Here is a 25089-nt window from a genome sequence, read left to right as displayed (position 1 = left end):
CTGTTGAGCTGCAAGGGAAAGGGACCTCGAGTGACAGGAGGAAGGAAAAGAGTTCCAGCAGAGGGAACAGCATGTGTGGGGTCTCTGTGAGAAGAAGGAACGTGGTTGTTCCAGAATCCACATTGCAAAAGACTCCACTATAATAAGAATAACCAACTCCCATTTCTCCAACACAGCCTTGATGTTGGGCACTGTACTAGGTGCTTTCCCTTCGTTATCTTTTCTCATTCCACAGATGAGAAAACTAAAGCTGAGTAACTGCCCAGTCACCGGGCTGGAAATGGGGAAGGGAGGAGTCAGGCATGAACCCAGGGTGCCACACAGCACTGGTTCTGCCCAGTTCTGAGCTAGGAATCCACAGAACTCTCTCCCAGGGCAGGAGAGGTGCCTGGCAGCAAGAGCCTCCCCGCTATCCTGAGAACCATTCCCTTGGGGGTCCAAGGGCAGCTCAAGGAATCTCTGCATGACATGCAAACTGCTGGCACCATTTTTCGGGGAGAGTGTTTTATCGCTCCCATCAGACTCTCAAAAGAGCCCTCAAATCAGAAACTTAAAAAATAAAGCTGAACAGCCACTCAGAGGGAGATTTGCTGAGAGAGATTTTCCTACATATAAACTCTTCCAGAAGCTCGTCATTCGGAAACTATTAGCACCAGGAAGCAGGAACTAAATAGCCCTTTTCTGGAGAAAGCAAATGCTGCTTCCTGGCAGCTTTAACTTCATTGCACTTAACAAGATCTCCCATAGACAGATGGGGGGTCCCTGGACATTGAGAATATGGTGGGCACAAAATATTATAAGGCTCGTCCACGACTTATTTATTCCCAGAGGGCTTTAATGAGAAGATATAAACAGTGAGAGCAAATTTTTAAAATTACAAAATCACCCCAACTCCTCTTCTACGTTCCCTGCCAGTGGGAAATGGAAATGGAACAGCTCCAGTAGAGGGTAATTTGGCAACTTCCAACACAATCACAAACGCAGGGACTTTCTTATTTGGCAACAGCACTTGTAGGACTTTATCCATCAAATATATACTGGTTAATAATGCGAATTTTGTAATAAAAGAAAACACGATAATTTCAAGAGAAACATCAAAAGTGCTTTATTCAAAGTAATGTCCATCGCTAGCTACACATTTCCCCCATCTTTCAGGTAATTTGTGGATACCATCCCAATAGAATTTTTCTTGTTTTGAGGCAAACCATTCAGAGACCCAATTTTCCACTTCTTCATACGTTTTGAAGTGCTGCTCAGAAAGTGCATGTGCCATCGATCGGAACAAGTGGTAATCTGAAGGAGCAAGGTCTGGTGAATACAGCAGGGTGGGTTCATACTTCCCAGGCAAGATCTTTTAACGTGTCTTTAACTGGTTTTGAAGTGTGTGATGGTGCGTTATCATAAAGCAAAATTACTTTGCCGTGTCTTCTGGCCCATTCTGGTCGTTTTACAATCAAAGCATGATTCAAAATTGATTATTGGTTGTCGGTAGCGATCAGTATTAAACGATTTCATCTGGTTTTAGAAGCTCATAATTCATCATATCTTTCTGATCCCACCAAATGCAGAGCATTGTCTTCTTTCCGAAGCGATTTGGCCTTGCAGTCGATGTTGATGGTTGACCTGGATCAACCCATGATTTTGTGCATTTGGGATTCTCAAAATAAATCCACTTTTCATTGTCAGTCACAATTCAATGCAAAAAAGACTTTCTTTCATTTCATTGAAGCAACATTTTACTGATGACTTTTCAGGTTTCCATTTGTCTTTCATTCAGTTGATGTGGCACCCATTTTCCTTCCTTTAAAATCTTTCCCATTGCTTTTAAATGATCGGAAATTGTTTGCTGAGCAACATTTAATCTTTCTGCAAGTTGTTTTTGAGTTTGACACACATCTTCATCCAATAATGTTTGTAATTGTTGGTCTTCAAACTTTTTCAGTTGACCTGGACTTTCTTTGTCTTTCACATCAAAAGCATCACTTTTAAAGCATTTAAAGCATTTTAAAGCATTTAAGCATTCACAAGTATCTTGAGATAAGCTTCCTGAAGTATACGATAACTTTTTCTTCAAAATAAAGTAATGAATTAAAACTTCCCGCAAATGCTCTTTTTTTGGCACGAAATTTGACATTTTTAGGTGTAAAAATACCTATGATGTTAACACCTTCAGCAAATTTGACATATGAAGTTTTGAAGCTTGCTGTCAATACAACAAAATAGCATACATATAAAATCGCATATATATCACCATATGTGTAACTCCATCTACTGAAAAAAATCTGCATTATTAACTGGTACACACACACACACACACACACACACACACACACACACACACACACTAGAGGCCCGATGCATGAAATTCATATACCTTCATCCAGAAGGTCGTGCGGAAGGACGTCTGGAAGGTTGTTCAGCTGTCTAATTAGCATATTATGCTTTTATTATTATACTAGAGGCCCAATGCACAAAATTCGTGAAAGAGTAGGCCTTCCTTCCCCTGGCTGCTGGCAGGCACCCGGGACCTGGGCTTCCCTTGCAGCCCTGGCTTCGTCTGGAAGGTTGTCCAATCTAATTAGCATATTATGCTTTTACTAGTGGCAAAATTCGTGCGCATTAAAAGGGTAAAAAAACAATCCCATTTACCATCGCACCAAAAAAATTAAGCTACCTAGGAATAAACTTAACTAAGGAGGTAAAAGACCTCTACTCAGAAAACTACAGGATGTTGAAAAAAAAGATAGAGGAAGACATAAACAGATGGAAGAACATACCATGTTCATGGATTGGTAGAATCAACATCATTAAAATGTCCATACTACCCAAAGCAATCTATAAATTCAACACACTTCCCATTAAAATACCAATGGCATATTTCACAGGCCTAGAACGAACTCTCCAAAAATTCATCTGGAATTAAAAAAGACCCCGAATAGCTGCAGCAATCCTGAGAAAGAACAAAGTAGGTGGGATCTCAATACCAGATATCAAGCTGTATTACAAAGCCACTGTTCTCAAAACTGCCTGGTACTGGCACAAGACAGACATATAGATCAATGGAATAGAATAGAGAGCCCAGAAATCGGCCCGAACCAATATGCTCAATTAATATTTGACAAAGGAGGCAAGAACATACAATGGAGTCAAGATAGTCTCTTCAATAAATGGTGTTGGGGAAAATTGGATGGATACATGCAAGAAAATGAAACTAGACTACCAACTTACACCATACACAAAAATAAACTCAAAATGGATAAAGGACTTAAATGTATGACAGGAAACCATAAAAATACTAGCAGAATCCAAAGGCAACAAAATCTCAGACATATGCCAAAGCAATTTCTTCACTGATACAGCTCCTAGGGCATTGGAAACTAAAGAGAAAATGAACAAATGGGACTACATCAAAATAAAAAGCTTCTGCACAGCAAAAGAAACCATCAACAAAACAACGAGAAAACCCACTGTGTGGGAAAACATATTTGCCAATGTCATATCTGATAAGGGCCTAATCTCCAAAATTTATAGGGAACTCATACAACTTAACAAAAGGAAGATAAACAATCCAATCAAAAGATGGGCAAAGGACCTAAATAGACGCCTTTCAAAAGAGGACATTCAGAAAGCCAAGAGACATATGAAAACTTGCTCAAAGTCACTAATCATCCGAGAGATGCAAATCAAAACAACAATGAGGTACCATCTCACACCTGTCAGAATGGCTATCATCAACAAATCAACAAACGACAAGTGCTGGAGAGGATGTAGAGAAAAAGGAACACTCGTGCATTGCTGGTGGGAATGCAGACTGGTGCAGCCACTATGGAAGACAGTATGGAGTTTCCTCAAAAAACTAAAAATGGAACTTCCATTTGACCCTGTGATCTCACTTCTAGGAATACATCCCAAGAAACCAGAAACATCAATCAGAAAGGACATATGCACCCATATGTTCATAGCAGCACAATTCACCAAAGCTAAGATCTGGAAACAGCCTAAGTGCCCATCAGTAGATGAATGGATTAGAAAATTATGGTACATCTACACGATGGAATACTATGCTGCTGTAAAAAAGAAGGAACTTGCCAAACCGGTTTGGCTCAGTGGATAGAGCGTCGGCCTGCAGACTGAAAGGTCCCGGTTTGATTCCGGTCAAGGGCATGTACCTTGGTTGTGGGCACATCCCCAGTAGCGGGTATACAGGAGGCAGCTGGTCGATGTTTCTCTCTCATCGATGTTTCTAACTCTCTATCCCTCTCCCTTCCTCTCTGTAAAAATCAATAAAATATATTAAAAAAAAAAAAAGAAGGAACTCTTACCATTTGCAACGGCATGGATGGAACTGGAGAGCATTATGCTAAGTGAAATAAGCCAGTCAATGAAGGAAAAACACCACATGATCTCACTCACTCATGGATAATAGAGACCATTATAAACTTATGAACAAAAATAGATACAGAGGCAGAGCTGCCTCGAACAGACTGTCAAACTACAGCGGGAAAGCCAGGGAGGATTGGCGGGGCGGGGGGGAGGGGGAGGGTAAAGAGATCAACCAAAGGACTTGTATGCATGCATATAAACATAACCAATGGACATAAGACACTGGGGGGTAGGGGAGGCTGGGGGATTGTTAACGGTGGGAAAAAAAGGAGACATATGTACTACTCTTTGTAATACTTTAAGCAATAATACAATTTTTAAAAAGGGGGGGATTAATAAGAGGAAATATTTTAATATTGCTATTTGCCCTTTCTCTATAATAGAAGTGTCAGAGATGAAAGAAAGTTAGTAAAATGTATATGAAAATCTTCCTCCTGTCAGAGTCTGGGGCACACCACGGGACCCAGAGTCAAGTCCCAGCCCACCCACATGCACCTTAAAATCGCCCAAGACCCAGACCTGGCCGCCCCCCCCCCATTAGGCTAGATCCAGACCCAGCTGAACCCACCCTTGTTAAGCTTCACCGGGCGGGGGACGCAGCCGCAGGTCCCCTGGCCCGGCGCCAGGGCAAGGGACATAGCCTGATGTCTCCCAGCCTGTGCCGGGGCGGGGACACCCCTTGAGGTACCCCATCAAGCCCTGCCGGGCAGGGGCTGTGGCCTGAGATCCCCTGTCAAGCCCTGCTGGGAGGGGGACACACCTTGAGGTCCTCTGTCAAGCCCTGCTGGGTGAGGGGTGCAGCCTGAGGTCCCCTGGCCTGGAAACAGGGTGGGGGGTGTGGCCTGAGGTCCCCTGTCAAGCCCCACGGGGGGGAGGGTCGCAGCCTCAGGTTCCTGCTGATTGCTCGTTAAGGCTCATTACAGGAGCTCAGCCTCCACTGTGGGTGCAGCCATCTTGTGTTACAGAAACCCCACCTCCACTGTGTGTGCCACCATCTTTGTGATGGTATGACGGTCAATTTGCATATTCCCTCTTTATTAGATGGGACTAGAAGTCCAATGCACAAAATTCATACAAGAGTAGACCTTCCTTCCCCCAGCTGACGACATCAGCTTCCCTCTGGCACCCGGGACCCAGGCTTCCCTCACAGCCCTGGCTTCGTCCAGAAGGTTGTCTGGTCTAATTAACATATTACTCTTTTGTTATTATATAGACTAGAGGCCCAGTGCACGAAATTCATGCAAGGGAGGGGTGTGTCCCTCAACCCAGCCTGCACCCTCTCCAATCTGGGATCCCTTAAAGGATGTCTGACTGCCCGTTCAGGCCCGATCCTAGTGGGGTCGGGCCTGAACGGGCAGTCAGACATCCCTCTCACAATCCAGGACTGCTGGCTCCCAACCGCTCATCTGCCTGCCTGCCTGATCACCCCCTAACCATTCCCACTCCCCTGCCAGCCTGATCGACGCCTAACTGCTCCCCTGCCGGCACAATTGCCCCTAACTGCCCTCCCCTGCATGCCTGGTCTCCCCCCAACTGCCCTCCCCTGCAGGCCTGGTCCCTCCCAATTGCCCTTCCCTGCCAGCCCAGTCACCCCTAACTGCCCTCTCCTGCCAGCCTGGTCACCCCCAACTGCCCTCCCCTGCAGGCCTGGTCCCTCCCAACTGCCCTCTCCTGCAGGCCTAGTCGCCCCTAAGTGTCCTCCCCTGCAGGCCTGGTCACCCCCAACTGCCCTCCTCTGCAGGCCTGGTCACCCCCAACTGCCCTCCTCTGCCGGCCATCTTGTGTCCACATGGGGGTGGCCATCTTGTGTGTTAGAGTCATGGTCAATTTGCATATTACCTCTTCATTATATAGGATAGATATAGATATAGATAGATATCTGTGCAATGGAAAACCAAGTATTTACAAAGTTATTCATTGCATTAGTGTCTGTAACCACAAAAGAAAATATCTATCCAGGTAGAAGTGGCTAAATAAAATATACCCACAGAATGGCATACTCTGTCACCTTTAAAAGGAAAAATGAGGACGGTCTTGGTGCCCAATTAGAAGCTATCTCCAAGATGGATTAAGCAACAAAAGATGCAAAGAATATGTGTAGCGTACATCTAATATAAAGGTGGGTATATGCACATACAATTGCTTCTAGATGCCTAGAGGACCTCTGGATAAATAAACTGGTGCCACCAGGAAAGGGGCTGGGTGGGAGGAGACTTCAGACTGTATGCCCTGTGCACCTTTTAGATATTGGACCATGTGAACATATTGACTATCATAAACAAAGTGCTATAACAAAAAAAATTTTTTTAATTCACCCTTGTGGAAAAAGTATGTTCCTGTGCCCCCTTATTTATAACCACCACTTCTCGATTGATGTTTGGGACCAGATCGTTTTGCAGTACAACTACCCTGTGCACTACAGCATGTTTCACAGCCTCCACCCACTACTCCCATGGTGACAACTAAAAATGTCTCCAGACATTGCCCAGCTCCTACTTGAAAAACCACTGCCTTGAGTGGTTGAGCCCAGGACCTGACTTACAAAATGCCCAGCAGATACCACAATTACCATGACACTGATATGAGGTCAGGACAGTTACCCTCTTTATAGGTGAGATATCCAAGGCTCATCAAATATACAAATATTCCCTGGGGCAGGAGCAGGATTCAAACTCAGCCCGGAACAGTTCAGGCAACGGGTCTTCAATCCCTGACCCAGTATGACTATAGCCCTCTGATATCTTTGGTTTAATTAAGCAATCAATCCAAACCCCTCTGAATGTTGCCCATCCTCAGAGCTTCCAGGCAATGTGCATATATGCTGAATACATTGTATTAATGAAAGAGAGGCCATCCCAGACCCAGCAAAACCACTGGTATTCATTTTCATGAGGTGGGCTCAAGCCGACCTCTGTCTGACTCCAATGTGGAAAAGAATCATCTGTAATCAGAAAAATAATGGATAAAAATTGGTGCTGCCAGCACCCAGAGACCTCATCAGATTCCAGGGGGTCGGCCTGACACAAACGATGATAAAAGATGCTCTCTTGGCCCAACAACTAATTCACTGGTGTTCTAGGAACACCTCTGGGCAATTTAACACAGGAGAGAGGTGATGATGGGGAACGCTGCTGCACTGCTTCACATCTCATCTGTGAAGTAGTATGGCACAGCTCCAACAAGGGCTCAGGTCCAAGAAGCCACATGGCCACACCTCCTAGCATCCTAGACAGAGTCCAAGGAACCAGGGCCAGGTGTGCCAGGCAGGGAGCAAGGCTGGAGAGGCCATGCCCCAGGCCCAGGGCCCAGGAGCAAGCCCCCTAAAACATAGCTGGAAAGCAGACCTCCTGCTTTGGGGCTGCCAGCTGTGCAAATATCTCAGCCTTCATAAGCCAGGATTTCAGGAACCTCATCAGTGTTCCCTGCTGCTGGTGTAGAAGGTCTTCAGTGTAGAGTGTTTTTACAGTGCTCCGGCCATACGCACTCTTTTATTCGCCGATTATTGTTTGAACATCTTCACTGGGCCAGACAATGGGGACAGTGGCAACTAGACACATGTGTCTCCAGGGTCTTGCCATCTTTCCAGGGCTTGTCCCACCCCACGGGTTCACGTCCACTGTGCTCTCAGATCCCACAGACCATTTGGGGGACTTGCTTCTGTTTCTCTGTAGTTCAATGAGGGAGAGGGACAAAGAGCTGCTTTCCTGGGGATCCGTCCACCTCTGCTTCCTTTCTCTGACAGCTCAGGGCATCAGACTGGGGAGCTTTGTTGTTGCTCAACTGTGTCCCCCCCAAACCATTCTCTGCACCCTAACCCCCCTATGGCGCCCATAAGGAATCAAGCTTGTGACACTCCAAAGCCAGAGGAGTCTCTGCCTTCTACCCTTTCTTGCACGCTGTTCTTTCCTTGAAGAATGGAGGACAGAAGTCCTGGCTGTTTGAAGGAGGGAAAGGCTAAGGGGGAGATAATTTTTTAACTGGTTATTCAAAATTTCCCACCTTATCATCTTTCCATTCAAGAAAATCTTTGCATCCTTACAAAGAGGGTGTGTTTTTCCTTCAAGTATCTGCCTCCCAGAACCACCTACAAGAGGGGGAAGTGGGACCTCTGTCTGGGATCAAGGCTTCCTTGTGCAGCAAGACCTGGCTGTGGGGTGGCATTCTCCCTCCAGCTCCCCAAGGCTGAGCACTGGGTCGGCCTGCATATTCATTGAGCTCCCTCCCTCCTCAGATGGGCCATGACTTCCTCCAAGATGGTTTTCTTCTTCCCACCTCGATCCATCCCCCCACCCATCCATCTGCCCCACCCATCTATCCTCCCACCCCCATGCCACACACACACAAAGCAGGGCTTGGCCACAACACCTGAAAGTTCCTTAAGATGGAAAGACGCATTAGTTTTCTATGTCTGTATAACAAATTACCATGAACTTAGCAGCTCAGAACAATAGCCATTTATTATCTCAGTTTCCATAGGTCAGGAGTCTGAACATGACAGTTCTGTCCTCTGCACAGGGTCTCACAAGGCTGCAATCAAGGTGTCGACCAGGCTGGGATCTTCTCCCAAGCTCACATGGTTTTAGGAAGAAGTCATTTCCTTGCAGCTGAGAACTCACAGCAGCTTGCTTAGCCAAGGCCAGCAGGAGAGCGTCTCTCTCTCGTGACCCTCTTTTAAGAGCTCACCTGATTATGTCAGGCCCATCCCAAATAATTTCCCTTTTGATTAACTCGGAGTGAACTGATTAGGGGCCTCAGTTACATCTGCAAAATCCCTTCAACTTTTCCTTGTACTATTGGTTAGAAGCGAGCCACAGGTAACCCCCATGTGCAAGGAGGGAGAACTAAACAAGGTGTGCAGATGGGAAGGCAGGAATCTTGGGGCCATCTTGGAATTCTGCTTACCTCAAACAGGTCCTTGATGGAGCTCAGATAACCAAGGGGTGAGCATCAGTCTTTGTTTAAAGGCAATAGAAAGCATGGGATAGTTCCTCAGAGTGGAGTTCCAGAAAGCCCCCAGAATTATGGTTTAACTTCTGAGCCCCAGGGGTCAATGCAGGAGGGACAATGAGTGACCATAGAGGCTGGACTCCCCACATCACAGTGTGTCACTACATCAGTATTAGATGAAGATGAAGATGAAGATGAAGATGAAGATGAAGATGAAGATGGTGATGATTTTAAAGAAGAGAAAGGGAAAAGAAGGAGAAAGAAAACTATTAATCTGAAATTATTTACATTCATTTTCTAGGGCTTTCATAACAAATGACCACAAACTGGGTGGCCTAAAACAACAGAAACTTGTCTAGCAGTTTGGAGGACAGAACCCTGAAGTCAGTGTCATTAGAACTACACTCCCTATAACACCTGTAGGGGATCCCTCTTTGTCTCTTCTTAGCTTCCTGTGGTTCACAGGCAATCTTTGGTGTTCCTTGGCTTGTACATGCATCACTACAATCCTCCGTGCAATCTGTGGAGTTCTCCCTGTGTCACATGGCTGTCTTCTCATAAGGACACTAGTCACTTAGATAAAAGGCCCATCCTACTCCTCATCTCTGCGATGGCCCTATTTCCACATAAGGTCACATTCTGAGGTCCAGGGGTTTAGGACTTCAAAATATCTTTTTCGAGGAACACAATTCAACCCGTAATGGTCATATAACACATAATTCATTGATAACTTCAGATATGGCTACATCCTCAAATTATATCATCAAAATGATTCTCTCTCTCTCTCTCTCTCTCTCTCTCTCTCTCTCTCTCTCTCTCTTTCTCTCTCTCTCTCTCTCTCTCTCTCTCTCTCTCTCTCTCTCTCTCTCTCTCTCTCCTCTCTCGTCTCTCCTCTCTCTCTATTTTTTTCCTAAGAGTGACCACAAAGCTCCCAAGATGACTCTCATTAGGCCAATCTGCTTTTCAAAACCAATTGCTATGGCCAAGGGGATGGAATGGTGCTGAACACCCAAGCTGGGACTGCATGCCCACCCACAGGTCAGGATGGCAGGTGGCAAGCACCACACAACGCATATGGACTGTGAGTGGTGGGCTGGTGGGTCCCCAGGGGAAAATCAGGGACTATTATCAGAGGGAGGAACAAGGGAAGAAAAACTGGCAGAAATGACAGAAGCCCACCACACCATCCCAGTTCTGACAGTGCAGGGATATGGATTTGCAGTCCTGTGACGCAGTACTCAGTCCCAAGAAATCACACCTGTATCTATGGGGCTACTCACAGGGCATGGATTCAGTGATCACATATGCAAAGAACCACCTCCCAGCACTGTCCCTCCATCTCCTTGAACTCTGTCGTAATTCCCCTAAGATCTCACCAAAATAAAGAGTCATTCTCTGAGGGTTAGCAGCTCATTGTGCTAGTTGAAATCACCCAATTCCCTCTCTCTCTCTCTCTCTCTCTCTCTCTCTCTCTCAGCCTGTACTTACTGCTCCATCACTAGTAATGACAACGAACATTTTTGCAATCTCAGTTTTTATTGCAAAATGATTGAGGACCAGTAAGAGTAAGTTATGCTACTGAAACTAAGGAAATTCTGCCAAGCAAACGGTGGGTGGATAGGAAGTCTTATGGAGGCAGCATAAATATATTTTCTCCCCCAAGGAAACTGACTGAAATTAAGAAGCTATCACCACTATGTTTCAGACAAAATATATCAAAAGCATAAGCCATGATATTATCATTTGACAATTTTAGATCTAGTCAAATGGATATGGCCCCAGGGTGAAAAGGAGCTGCTCCATAACTAGACTATGGTCAAGAATAATAAAAGTGAGGTCCTCTTTGTTCAACATTTTCTCCTTCCTTGAAAGGACACTTGATGGTAGCCTCAGGGCCCCTGCTGGCCAGATATTAAGTCTCTTCCAGTTCCAGAACCCTGCCCCAGGGCAACCCTCAAACCAGAGCCACCACTTACAGCCACATAGATTGTGTACAGCCCAATTCTAGGGGGTTGCTTTCATGAATAACATGTGGGTGGTACAAGGCACAGCTTGCACAAATCATCAGTCGCTTATATTCCATCTCCAAATCAATTTATGGGAGGTAAAAATTTCCCACAGATGTAATCAGTCATGAGTCCACCTGGCCTACATGAGACAGGAGCAAAGGAAGTGTGGTCAAATGTACTTGGATGATCTTTAAGACTAAATCAGAGTTCCTCAACTTCGGCACTATCAAAATTTGGGGCCAGATCATTCTTTGTCTTGAGGGGCTGTTTTGTACATTGTAGAGTATTTACCAGCATCCCTGGCCTCTGCCCACTAGATGCCAGCACCATCCCTCCCTCAGTTGTGACAACCAAAATTGGCTCCAGATATTGTCAAATGTTTGGGGAGGTGAGGGGGTCACCACCTAGTTGAGAACCCCTGGACTAGATATATAATATGCAAATTACATGTAAATCTGAGAGTCAAAGGTCACACATATGACATTCTAGCCAATAGGGGGAAAGTCTGCAAGAGGTAATGGAGGTAGGAAAAGAGAAAGGAAATTAAATTCCTGCTGCCAATAACAATACAAGCCCAGCAGATATTGTTGGAAACCTTATTAGAAGATATTGTAAACTTTAATCAGATCCCGTACTGCTCCCCCAGCAGGAGCTCCCCGCTAAAAAGTCCTAGAAGTCACAAAGCCCAAAACACAGGCAAAAAGAGCAAAGAAACCACAGATTGAGACAAAAAGATGCCCCTCCAACACCAGTCATTTCCACAAAGGGAGAAAAAAATGAAATCTTGAAAATAAAGACAGCTGGGAAACCAAGGTATCTTGTAACTTTTCATTATGGAAATTTCTGCAGAAAAAGCAGAGAAAATTGCACAATGAACTGCCATATACCCAGCACCAAGCTTCAAGAAATTGTTCACATTTTGCCAACCTAGTTCCATTATCCCTACCCAATGTCATTTTCTTCTTTCCTTCCTTCCCATCTTCTTTCTCTCCTTCCTTCCTTTCTGGAATCTTTTAAAGCAGATGCCAGACTTCATGTCATTGCATCCACAACACATCAGTATGCATTTCTAATCTAAGAGTTTGGCTTGGTTTCTACATAACCTCCATGCCATATTTAACAGATTTAACTTAAAGTAACTAATTCTTGCAAGTGAAGAAAAGATCTAATTGCCAGCTCAGAATCTTTCCTACTAAAGCTATTCAAATTTGAACTTGTATATGAACCACCTGGGGATCTGGTTAAAATGAAGATTCTGGTTCAGTGTGTGTGGGCTGGTCCCTAAGAGTCCATATTTCTACCAAGCTCCCAGGGCAACCCCCAAAACAGAGCCACCACTTGCAGCCATATAGATTGTGTGCAGCCCAATTCTAGGGGGTTGCTTTCATGAATGACATGTGGGTCCATGGACCACACAAGAGGAAGGACAGCCCAAAACACCACAGCAACCAAACAAAAAATCATGACTGCTCTGGATTCCAAGGTCTTGAGTGAGAGGAGAGGCTGAAACCACTTGAGACTAAAGCACAAGTATATTAGTTTCCTGTGACTGCTGTAACAAAGTATCATAAGCTTGTGACTTAAAGCAATAAAATGTCTAGAGGTCAGAAATCCAAAATCAAGGTGCCAGCAGGGCTGTGCTCCCTCCTGAGGTTCTATGAGCAAATCCTCCCTTGCTTTTTCTGGTGACTGCCAGCATTCCTTGGCTTGTAGCAGCATCACTCCAGTCTCTGCCTCCCTGGTCACATTGCCTCCACCTGTCTGTATCCCCTCCCCTCCCCCTCCCCGTCCCCTCCTCCTCCCTTTCCCCCTCCTCCTCCCCCTTCTCCTCCTCTTCCTCCTCCTCCTCTTCTTCTTCTTCTTTCTCTCTTCTCTCTTCTCTCTTCTCTCTTCTCTCTCTCTCTCTCCTGCTCTTATAAGGTAACTTTTCTTTGGATTTAGAGCCCATAAAGATAATCCAGGATGATCTCCTTATCTCAAGATCCTTAACGTAATCACTTTTGCAAAGACACTGTTTCCAAATAAGGTCACATCCGCCTGTTTTGAGAATAAGAATATGGTCATATCTTTGGAGAGAAAGAGCTTGTTACAGGGGTAAGAGGAAAAAGTGAAGTGAGGAAAAATGCAGAAGCAAGGACAGGTCCTGTCTCTGTGACAGTGGCTAGTAGTAAGTCAGGCCCAAGGTACAACTGTGTGTCAATAGGGTTCCCACCGGAACTCAAGGGCAGCTCATCTGCTTCCAGCTCCTTGAAGAGAGAGCATTTCTATTTCTAACAGCGAATTAAAGGAAGAGGAGGGGGTGAGAAAGCCCATTCTCTGCTGGCCTAGTTCCTAAGGAATCGTGCCTCTGCCTTAGAGCCATTCTCAGTCTTATTCAAGGATAAAGTGGTTTATTGATTGCCATAATTAAAAAGCAATGTCAAAAAGAACCAATGTCAGCATTTCTCATTTGCATTTACACATGAGCAAGAGCAGCTTAGTAAAATGGGTGCACTAGGGTTTTATTTTCTCCATCCAGAGAAGGCTTCCATTATCTGGTGCTAGTGTTGGGGTCAAGCCTCATTTCTAGAGCAGGAGTTGATAAGGTGTTAAATTTCGATTGTGCACTGGGACACCTGTTCTCATTTCAATACTTTAGTTATGTTATCAATAGGTGGTGCCCCCAGTCCTAGACTTGGGGTGAATGTGGTTTGGAGCTCCCATATGGGCTGTTTTTCCATCAGTGTCTTGGCTGTGGTTTTGAATGAGCTTGTCTGCTAAAAACTGGAGCACTGGGTTGATTTAAGACGGTTGGTTGACTTGATATGGCAGTTGTTCTTCCTTTCTGATTTCATACTAGCTGGTTAATAAGATATTTTCTTCTTTGGTTTTGGGAATGTGAACTTAATGAAACACTGGACTTCTCAAATCAGAAGGAAAATTAAGATACATTTATAGCTTATATGGTAGATTTAGTAAATGTCACATAGTAGGTCCTTATTAAGTAAGTAAATGCATGAAAGTATGTCAATGCCCAAATGGACACATTTTGAATAATTACAAAGGCAGCGTTTATTCAAGTACATTTCATTTTCAAAATTTAAAGTGTATATACATTTTTTGGAAGACCCTGTATATATACTATTACACCAGAAAATTAGTAGTTAGAAGCTGAGGAAATGTTGGGAGAAGGAGGATCTTATTGAGTCATTAATTATAGCATGGATTATTTTAATCCCACTAAAGTATTTTTTGCCAAATGGACTTTGGGCTAAAACAAGTTCTGCTTTCTATTTGTTCAGATTATACCTGGCCATCTGCAAATGGGGCAGGGGAGTGGGAGGGAGTTTATTCTATTCAATTCAACAAACATCTGTTGAATGCCCTATCTTTGTGCCAGTGACATACCAAAATTAATGAGGCACCGCCCTATTCTCAGCCTTGTCAGAGAAAAATCGTTATAAGAAAAAAAAAAATCCATTCACACTAACTCAAGGGAAAAGACCGCACTGCAAGGCTCTAATAAGCAAACTCATGGATCTGAGAACCAAATTAAAGGCAATTAGACAAGGAAAACTTCCTCCTTCTGGCTCTCAGCCCATGGACTTTATCTCTGCTTCCCTCACTCATAGCCATCTTTCTCTTTTTGCTCATGGTCAACCACTGGCTGATTAGCTACTGTGTCTCTTGGTTCAAGTCTTGAGAAAGAGGGAATTGGGTTTCCAGTCAACCAACTGAATATAGGGAGGAGGCATCACATGGTACAAATATGGTGCCTAGACCCGCCTATCAGCAGTATATGTGAGTAGGGGGATTGTGGGCACTGCAGGCACTCCAGAACATATTTTTTCTGTTTTTAACTCTCTCCCCTGTCCCCTAGTTGCAAATAGCATGAGACAATCTAGGATAGTACTTGGCTCAAAAATATTTGAAAAAGAGAAGGAGAAAGGAAAAGTTGGACCAAACTCTGGACTTCATCGTTTCCTAAATTCACTCTGCAAGTTTGAGAAATAAATGTCAGTTCCTGAGCACCAACAGCAAAACATGTTCAATCTGGGTTTGTTCCCAGACCTGAAATGCTCGGCTGGGTAAATTTACCCACACCTTGGCGTAACTGATATGGTGTGGGAGTCTGCATTGTACCCTGATTAAAGCAAAATTAGCAAGCAGCAGGAATCTCATTCACGAGGATAGCTCATCCTACTTCCTAAACTGCATAATTACCCGCATCACCAGACATTGGAATGACACAGATGACAAACTCTCCATATGACACAGCCAAAAAGGCTCTTGGAAATCGTTATCCTGGCTTGTTTTACAAAAAGGGAAACTGAGGCCCAGAGTGAGCACGAGGATTACAGGAGCCAAGACGAACCCTCTCCTCCAGTCCAGGCCCCCTTGTGCAGCATCATACCGCAGTCAGGGCAGCACCTCCTAACCCAGGTGAAACGTGCTCCTTTGCAGCTTCCAGAACTCCAGGCACAACCCACAGGGTACCCTTCACATGGTTTTTCCTGCCAGGTCCCTGGGTATCTCCAGAGTAGAAAATGAAATTAAAGTACAATGTGAATGCTGGTCCCTACAGCTGTTTGTTTCTCAGCCTTTCTTCTCCTCTGTCATGTTTCGCCCACATTCCAGAACTGGCCCTTGGCCGGGATAAAGAGGCTCACGCATCAGGAAGGAAGAATCAAAGGGAGAGTGGCAACCTCTGCTGGGTCATTAGTGGTCCCCAGCCACTGGATGGATTTAGAACATGCCTTTAAGTGTCAGGGTGGAAATAACCCAAATATCACAGAGATGGTCTATTTGTGAAATTACTGAGACTAGCCAAGCCACAGAATGAAAGGGTCATGCTCCCTGAGCTCATTTTAGCTTAGTTGTTTGAAACTTGGGTAACATTGCTTTGAGGGGGAAATGGATTATATGATTGGTTCCCAGGCTAGTCTACTTAACTGAAATTATAATTGACCTCTGGATCCCAGGCCATGCAAGCAGCATCCTTAAGGTACAGCAGGGGAAGTTTCTCTATCCATGGCATCCTTTGCTTTCTCCCATTCCTTCTCCCAAGTCCTCCCAGTGACTCTGGAACTCCAAGCTTTCCCAGGTACTGGAGTGAGCCAGGTTTTGATGGCTGCCTGCCCTCCCCCTGGTTCCACAGTAATGGGACATCTGCTGGAATTAATGCATGTATGTTAATGACTAACACACATGTGTGAGTGACTAAAAACCCCTGAACCAGTGGTTCTGACGTTGTCAGTGGGCACTAAAACCACCTAGACAGCTTGTTAAATGCAGACTCCCAGACCCCATGCCAGAAATGAGGATTCAGCAAGGGCTAGAATTGGGACCAGGGAATCTATGGGGTGAGATAGATAGATAGATAGATAGATAGATCTTTTTTATTGATTTCAGAGAGGAAGAGAGGAGAGAGAGAGAAACATCAGTGGTGAAAGAGAATCACTGATAAACTGCCTCCTGCAGGCCCCACACTAGAGATCAAGCCTAAAACCCAAGCATGTTCTCTGACCAGGAATCGAACCTCCAGGTTCATAGGTCCACGCTCAACCATTGAACCAAGCTGGCCAGGCGGGAATCTGTGTTGTTGTTGTTGTTGTTTTTTAATATATTTTATTGATTTTTTTACAGAGAGGAAGGGAGAGAGATAGAGAGTTAGAAACATCGATGAGAGAGAAACATCGATCAGCTGCCTCCTGCACATCTCCTACTGGGGATATGCCCGCAACCCAGGTACATGCCCTTGACCGGAATCGAACCTGGGACCTTTCAGTCCGCAGGCCAACGCTCTATCCACTGAGCCAAACCGGTTTCGGCGGGAATCTGTGTTTTAACAAGCAGCTCAATTGAGTCAAATGCTGATGGTAGAAAACACCATGGAGAAATGCTACAATAGACGAAATGGCAGGTGTTTGTAATCCCAGGGTGATTTGCTTTTTACAGGACAGGAAGATAGAACAGAATCCACGATGATTCGGGTTTTTTTAAAAAAGACAGAGTTGCTCCCTGGATGAATTATCTCTGTGCTGCCATTTCATCTGCTGGAATGTGGCAGGGCGCAGCCAGGAGGAAACTCAGACACTATGACAAGAAGAGGGCTCACTGTAGATTTCAGAAGGCTTCCATGATTCATCTGTGAGGCTCAAAATGTTCTTACACATTATGCCCTCTACCTACCAGAAACAAAGTGCTCCCACTCAAGGTGTTCCCACTCAAACCCCCACTCCTGAGAGACAGTATAGCAGAGAGATTAAAAGTGCTTAACACCATCAGGCATTGAGAAATGAAAGTCAAAAGCACAATGAGACACCACTTCACACCGGCTGGGTTGGTCACAATTTTAAATAGGGTAAAATAACAAGTGATGGTGAGGATGTGGGGCAATTGGAACCCTTGAACATTGTTGGTGAGAATGTAAAATGGTGCAGCCACTTTGGAAAATAGTTTCCTCAAAAACTTAAACGGAGCGTTACCATGTGACCCAGCAATTTTAGTCCCCAAAGAATTAAAAGCAGAGACTCAAACAGATATCTGTACATGAATGTTCATAGCAGCATTATTCACAGTAAATCAAAAAAAAATGAAAAAAACCTAAATGTCCATCAACTGATGAATGAATACACAAATTCTGGTCTTTCCAGACATGGGATATTATTAAGCCATAAAAAGGAATGAAGTACAAAAACATGCGACAGAACGGATGAGCCTGGAAAACATTGTGTTCAGTACAAGAAACCAGGCACAAAAAGCCAATATTGTATAATTTCATTTCTATGAAGTGTCCAGAATAGACAAACCCATAGAGACAGAAAGTAAATCAGTGGCCGACAGGGGGCAAGGGAATGGAGGAATGTAAATATATACAAGGCCTCCTTTTGGGGTGATGAAAATACCTTAGAACTAGAGAGAGGTGATTATCCCACAACCTATGACTGCACAAAATGCCACTGAACTTGCACACTGTAAAATGTTAGTGGTTACCAATGGGCAAGGAGATATCTGATTGGTGGTGTTGCTCTTATATCAATCAGGGGCAAAGCAGATGTACAGTCCTTAGTTCATCCTAGCTTGATCCCTGTGTCAATGACCAGAGCTGTTTCGTGCCTGAGGCACATAAAGTTATAATCCCTAGGTCTTGGAGGGGAAAAGATCAGAAACACTGATCTCATAATAAGTAGATTATTAATATTAACTGAGGCTCAGGAGGGGATGTAGTTTTAAAGTTTGTGGAGATGTTGTGATTAGTCTAGTAACTTCTAGATAACAGTAAGTAGGTAGTTCTAGCACAACTCCATTAAGAGTGAACATGTCACTTAACAGTTTTTGTGGCAATTGTGCAATAGGACATGGATATATGTCATTCTGCACATAAAACTGGATGCTATAAATAATAAGTGGGTCACTATTGGCTTTCAGAAAATTGGGTGGGGGGTCTAGTATGGTAATATTGGGATTATTTCTGAGAGCAGTTACTGTGAATCATGTATTCTCAGGAGCCAGAAAGTGTTCAAATCCCGAGTCTCTGCCATTTAACTGTCAGTGTGGTCTTAGATGCCTCTACCTAGCAGAAACAAAGTGCTCCCACTCGAGGTAGTCAACCCCCACAGCCCATGGGGAAACAGCATCTGCCTGTTTCTCACCTGAAAAGTGAGTTTTAATGATAGTGCATATGAGTTGTCGGAAAAAAATAAAACATGAGAAGCACGTAAAATGGGGCCTGGCAGTTATAGCTAATAATATATATAAACATTTATCTTTTTCTGGGTTTAGAAGAAAAAATATTTAAATAAATAAATAAAATGGTAATAGTTAATTTTAAATTATGTAATTACATGTTACCTGAATAAAATAACAAAAACACATTGGTAATAACCAAACCTCCAAGGTTCAAAGCCTGGCTCTGCTGCATGACCTGAAGCAAACTCAGTGCCTCAGTTTCCTATAAAGGAAGAAATCTCTAAAGGGACTATAATAATACCCACTTGCAGGCCTATTAGAATGACATGAATTAATGTCCCAAAGGACTTGGGAGAGATGGTGCATAGCATGGTACATGTGTGCCATGATTTCATTACACAAACCCTATCCTATTACATAGGCAAACCACGGCCAGCATGGGTAGGGGCTTGTTCAAGTTCACACAGCAAGTTCAGAAGTCATGTCGGAGTGGCACCCAGCTCTAGGTTACTGCTCTTCCTCTGCCAACAGTCTAATTGAATCCCTGACCAAGAATTTTGACACTCCAAGACCCCAACCCCTGGCAGCAGCACAAATTCTCCCAGTGTGGCTGGCTGGCTGGCCTACATACCAGGCGGAAACAACTGATTAAAGCTTTATAGCAACAACTCTTTTTGCATCTTCCCAGGTGAAAGCCTTGGCCACCTGAGGGGAACTTTAGCCTGGTGGTGACTGACCCAGAAGAGAGCTTTCCTCTCCCCTGTTCCCATGACCATGAATGTCTTGCCTCAGTTTACCTTGGACGTGACAGAAATCCTCACTAACTTATTAAGTCAGTAGGGTCATCCAGGGTCTTTCTTCTCCAGGAAGCAGGGAAGAGTAGGAGCTCAGATCTTCCCTTACACTGCCCCCTTTTCCCTGGTTCGGTATGAGATCACAGGGATTTTTCAGACTCGGTTCAATTCCTGTGTCGTCAGGAACAATCTAGCTTACTCACATTCCCCAGTAACCACCTTCCTCCCTCAAGTAGAGAGAAATAAGTCTACACCCATCCACATCTAGCAATCCTTCCTGATTCCACTGGTTCCCTCAAACAGCACAGCCCATGGGAGTCCTAGGAGAAACCCTGGGAGGTTTGCTGAGAATCGGGCTGACTGGGGGTTCAATATTGAATCATCATCACAAGCAGAAGATAAGAAAAATAATCCCACAGGAAGCATCCAAATCCTAGGCTCTTAGCTTCTGGGTGCAGAAATAACCCAAGGAACCTGGCCTCCCTGTGCCCTGCCTTCCTTCCTTCTTCATCAGCTTCCACAGCCAACGCCAGCTTCCCTCTGGGCTGTGCGGTCTGTTCCTGAGAGCAGATCCAATCTGGCATGAGTGAGATGTAATGAGTCCTTCCTTTGTGGCTACCAATGTTTGCACTTCCAGAAAAACAAGTCTGAAGCCCCTGGGTGGCCACCTGGAGCCAGAGTCCAAAAGACGTAGGCCAGCCAGAAGGGTGTTGGGGAAAGTGGTCTTAAGATCACATTAATACCCATAACAGCATCCATTCATAGAACTTATACCTTCCCTCCTTTATCTCCAAGGTCGCTGGATTGAAGATCATGGAGTCATACACAACATGATGTTTAACACTGAGACAGGATGGAAGTACTCCTTCAAGACCACACAGAACAAGACTGAGTGGTGGGACAATGGCGTTCTCCCCCTCTGGATCACAGCCCAGAGACAGGTACAGTCAGAAATCCTAGGCTGGCTTCCAGGGACGTTGCTTCTCATTCTAAGGCATGTGGGATGGAGATTAGAAGCTGTGTGGCCTTGGGCAAGTGACTTAGCCTCTCTAAGCATGTGTTTCCCTAAATGTGTAGTTAGGGATCATGATGGTGTGCTTCTTTAATAGATTCGAGGTAAGGATTAAATGAGATATGTGTGAAAGGGAGCATCCATAAATGCTCAGTAAGTTTTAGCTATTATGGATGAACAAGTCAGGGCATAGACTGGCTTAATCATGATTGTACCTCCAGGGCTCTTCACAGGGTCTGGGCCCAGCAGCTCTTTAATAAATATCTGTTTGTACACTTCCTCAGACTTAGGCATAAAAGCCCTTGGGAATGAAGTTGACCATTTAATGCATCTTCAGACGATGAAAAGCTCTTATGAGAACATTCACTTGAAAGGATTCCAACGGCCATTCATTATTGCTTTGAAAGGGCAGAAATCAGAGCTGTGTGTTCAACTCCCAGCCCAAAAACCTGTTGCCAGCTTTGCATTTTGTCAATGAGATTGCAGTCGTCACTGTAGAATAGGACCTCTTTCTTCTTCCACATGACACCAGCCTTTGCTCCAAATCTATCCTGGGTACCAGGGCTGCATCTCTGTGCTGCAAGCCCACACTAAGCATGTCACGTGGCAAGGTGGTGTGATGCAGCAGCTCAGAACGCCGTTTGTGGACTCAGACTCCTGTAGCAGGATATCAGCTGCCTCCACCCTCTCCAGCTGCATGACCTTGGGCAATGACTTCCTCTCTGTGCTTGAGTTGCCCCATACGTAAAATAAAGATTGTCAGAGTCCCTGCTTCATAGGGTCATTGTGGGGGATTAACCGAGATAATGCCTGTAAGATACTTAGATCTAAGTGCTCAAAAACTGTCAGTCGTGCTTATGATTGGAGGCTAAATCATTTTAGCACTAACTCAGCTGGTCACTACAGCTCTAGGTCAGAACTATCCAATGGAACATTCCATGATAACGGACATGTTCTACTGCACACAGTCCAATATGGAAGCCACTAGGCATATGTGGTTTTTGAGCCCTTGAAATGTGGCTAGTGAGGTTGAGGAACTGAATTTTAATTGTATTTAAGTTTAATTAATTTCTATTTAAATCTAAATACATGTAGCTAGGGGTTGCCATATTGGACAATTCTCTAGAACAGTGGTTCTCAACCTTCTGGCCCTTTAAATACAGTTCCTCATGTTGTGACCCAAACATAAAATTATTTTCGTTGCTACTTCATAACTGTAATGTTGCTACTGTTATGAATCATAATGTAAATATCTGATATGCAGGATGGTCTTAGGCGACCCCTGTGAAAGGGTCATTCGACCACCAAAGGGGTCGCAACCCACAGGTTGAGAACCGCTGCTCTAGAATAATCACAGGGGGTGGCCAATGATCCTACCCTACTTCAGGTTCATTTTCCCTAGCTGTTGGGCCTTAGTTCCTTCCTCTTCTGTCACATTTTTAAACTTTAAGAAATAGATTACACAAATAAATTCTGTCCTCCCAAGAAAATCATGCTCACAACACTATGAGCCAGGCACTGATTTAAGTGCTTTACATATATTAATGTATAACAACTCTGAGGCGGGTGCTATGATTATATCCATTTAACAATTGAGTAAATTGAGGCACGGAGCAGTGCCAAACTTCTAAAAGTCACAAAGCCAGTAAAAGGCAGGGCTGAAATTTAAACTCAACCCTGGGTTCAGCAACTCTTAACACTTAACCATGACATATTACTTCTGTGGCCAAAACATTTAGCCATGGATTTCATAATAAATCTTCTATTTGTCTAGCCCCTAGGGAGGTCTGGACAGTCTTCTTTAATTCACTATTCAAAACCCAGGGCCTCTCTAGTCTCTTGCCATGGTATTTGTTCACTGGCGTGGGGCCTCTGGTAGCATTCTCCTTTCCTGTTATTTTTCTTATTCACGGTTCGTGTCTCATTGCCATTTATTTGCAGAATTTTCTTTCCTTCTGCTCAATTCATCATCAGAGTGTTCTTCCTCTTTGTTGAATTCATAAGTGGTTATGCAAAAAGAGGATCTGGTGCAGGGCCAGGCAACTGACAACACACCACTTGTTTGGCAAGTGAATGTCCAATTGGTATATCTCGTTCTGCCACTGGCAGCTCCTGCCACGGGACAGGGCCATCAGCCAGCTCCCTGAGGGCCTGACAGAAAAGCCGCTGCCATCAGATCAAACCTGCGGCCCCAAGCCAGCACCCCAGCAACAGCACTCCAGATGACCCCAAACACCATTCAGGGGCACATCTGTATTGCCAGGCAGGGCTGGAGGAAGGGGGCCTAACCCATATCCATCACTGGGAAAATCTATCCTTCTCCCAAGTCTCTTCCTGGTGAACTTTGTGGAGATTGATACATGGACCTTTAATATGACTAAAATGTTCTCCTCAGTGACACTAAAGCTGCCTTAATCCATCAAGAATGGACATGCCTTGGTGGATGATGCCTAAAAGATGGGATTCCTGACCACCTCTGCATCCATTATTCAAGCCCACAAGCACACCTACATTCCAGCAGGACTTCACTAACGGTCAGGGTACAAACTGAGAGGCTCCATTCGGAACAGCCTCGGATTTTTGATGAGCACCCCCAATAACTGAACTTGATCAATGACCAAGGTACTTCACCTCATTCACAAGTCCTAATTCTCAGAGAAAGGCAGGCAGCCGTGACTGTAAGAACTAGGAAAACCATAGGGATATGCTCCCCCTCTCTCCAGAAAAGCAATAGAGCATATTAAGCAGTGTGATGGCAGAGCATGGTTAAGTGAAATTGGCATGGTGCCAAGAGTCTGTAACAAGACCACAGTAGGCGAGCACTAGGAAGGGGTTTGGGGAGAGAGTGGGAGGGCAGCTATGTCGCAACCCCTTTAGCAGTCGAACGACCCTTTCACAAGGGTTGCCTAAGACCATCCTGCATATCAGATATTTACATTACGATTCATAACAGTACCAACATTACAGTTATGAAGTAGCAACGAAAATAATTTTATGGTTGGGTCACAACATGAGGAACTGTATTTAAAGGGCCAGAAGGTTGAGAACCACTGTCCTAGACAATAGCTTCCAAACTTGGAAGAGCTGTGAGCAGGATCTGCCAAGAATAGCAAGGTAATGCATCCCAATACTGGCCCAAACTGTGTCTTTATTATGCATCATAAAGGCTCTAAGAATAACAATCTCTCCTCCAAAAGGGTGGGAGGGAGAAAACAGGATCTTGAACGAAGAGCTGCCTTCTGTTCAGCGGCTCCTCCTAAGCACAGAAAGGCAATGAAAATGCCCAGAACCAATTTCGACTTCTGAATTTTAAATACATGGAGTCCATCTCTTCCCACTCGATCATTCCCTCAAATGAATAAGGAACTCGTTTCCCTAAGCCACACATACTCCCCACCAAAGCACAGGCACCTTCATAAAATGTGTGCCTTGTAACATTAATAATGTCACCTAAGGGAAGAGACAAGACAAAATGCAAAACCAAACTGAAACTTTTCCCCTAATTATTGGTTCTGAAGAGTTTGGTGAATCTGTACAAAACCCAACGGTCAGGATTTCCCTGTAGAAAATACCAACTCTTGTTTTTAAAAAGCAACTTAAAAGTAATAGCGACATCGATGCAACACTACACTAAGGGAGAATAATGAACCTAATAAAACTAGCGATTTTCCAATTGCTATTGCTACTAGAAACACTGATTATGCTAATTAAAGGGTAGAATAGTAAATACCAACTCTTTTGCATCCAATTAAGTGCTCAGATTATTTCTCAGAAGTATTTGTTGAAAATAGCACTTCTGATTATCATGGGTCCCAAATAAACAGAGTCGTGTGTGTGTGTGTGTGTGTGTGTGTGTGTACATGCACACTCACACACATTTCTCTCTGGAGCTCATTTCACAGAGCAGCAAAAACTCCTAAAATTCCTATGGGACCAAGTGAGAAAAATCAGTTTCCTAAGACTACAGCTTGGAATATCTTTAAAGAAGGTGTGTGTTGAAAATACAGCACACAAAAATAATTCAATTTCAAGATGGGAACACCTGAGATTTAACATGCAAACATCAGGAATTCAACTGAATATGCAGGGCTGCCTAAGTCCCTGGGAATTTCAATGTCAATTATTCTAAATAATAAAACAGCTGGTCAAACCACATTCTACAAAATGTTAGAAGTGTCATCCTTCCAGTCAATTCCATACTTCAGAGCAAAGTCAATTTATATGTAAGTTAAACAAAGAACCATCGCTAAAAACTGAGAATTATGTCGATTGA

General features: G+C 44.2%; 1 protein-coding gene, 1 long non-coding RNA gene and 1 pseudogene across 3 annotated transcripts in view; all 3 read left to right on the top strand.

Moving 5' to 3' along the window:
- Positions 1-25089, top strand: part of LOC132233059 (uncharacterized) — a 228316-nt gene that overhangs the window by 191790 nt on the left and 11437 nt on the right. The gene's annotated exons all lie outside the window — the stretch shown is intronic.
- The window catches only part of LOC132233057 (ectonucleotide pyrophosphatase/phosphodiesterase family member 7-like), a 37647-nt gene that overhangs the window by 1341 nt on the left and 11217 nt on the right, over positions 1-25089 (top strand). For both annotated transcript variants that reach the window (XM_059693090.1, XM_059693089.1), the window contains exon 2: positions 20600-20745. In XM_059693090.1, the coding sequence (XP_059549073.1) occupies positions 20600-20745 (146 nt within the window). The remainder of the gene's footprint in view (positions 1-20599; positions 20746-25089) is intronic.
- On the top strand, positions 18306-18450 carry LOC132233995 (small nucleolar RNA SNORA48; annotated as a pseudogene).

The sequence above is a fragment of the Myotis daubentonii genome, chromosome 4, assembly GCF_963259705.1.
Source record: "Myotis daubentonii chromosome 4, mMyoDau2.1, whole genome shotgun sequence".
Classification (NCBI taxonomy): domain Eukaryota; kingdom Metazoa; phylum Chordata; class Mammalia; order Chiroptera; family Vespertilionidae; genus Myotis; species Myotis daubentonii.
The sequence above is the reverse complement of the archived record's forward strand: the minus strand, read 5'-3'. Positions and strand labels throughout refer to the sequence as shown.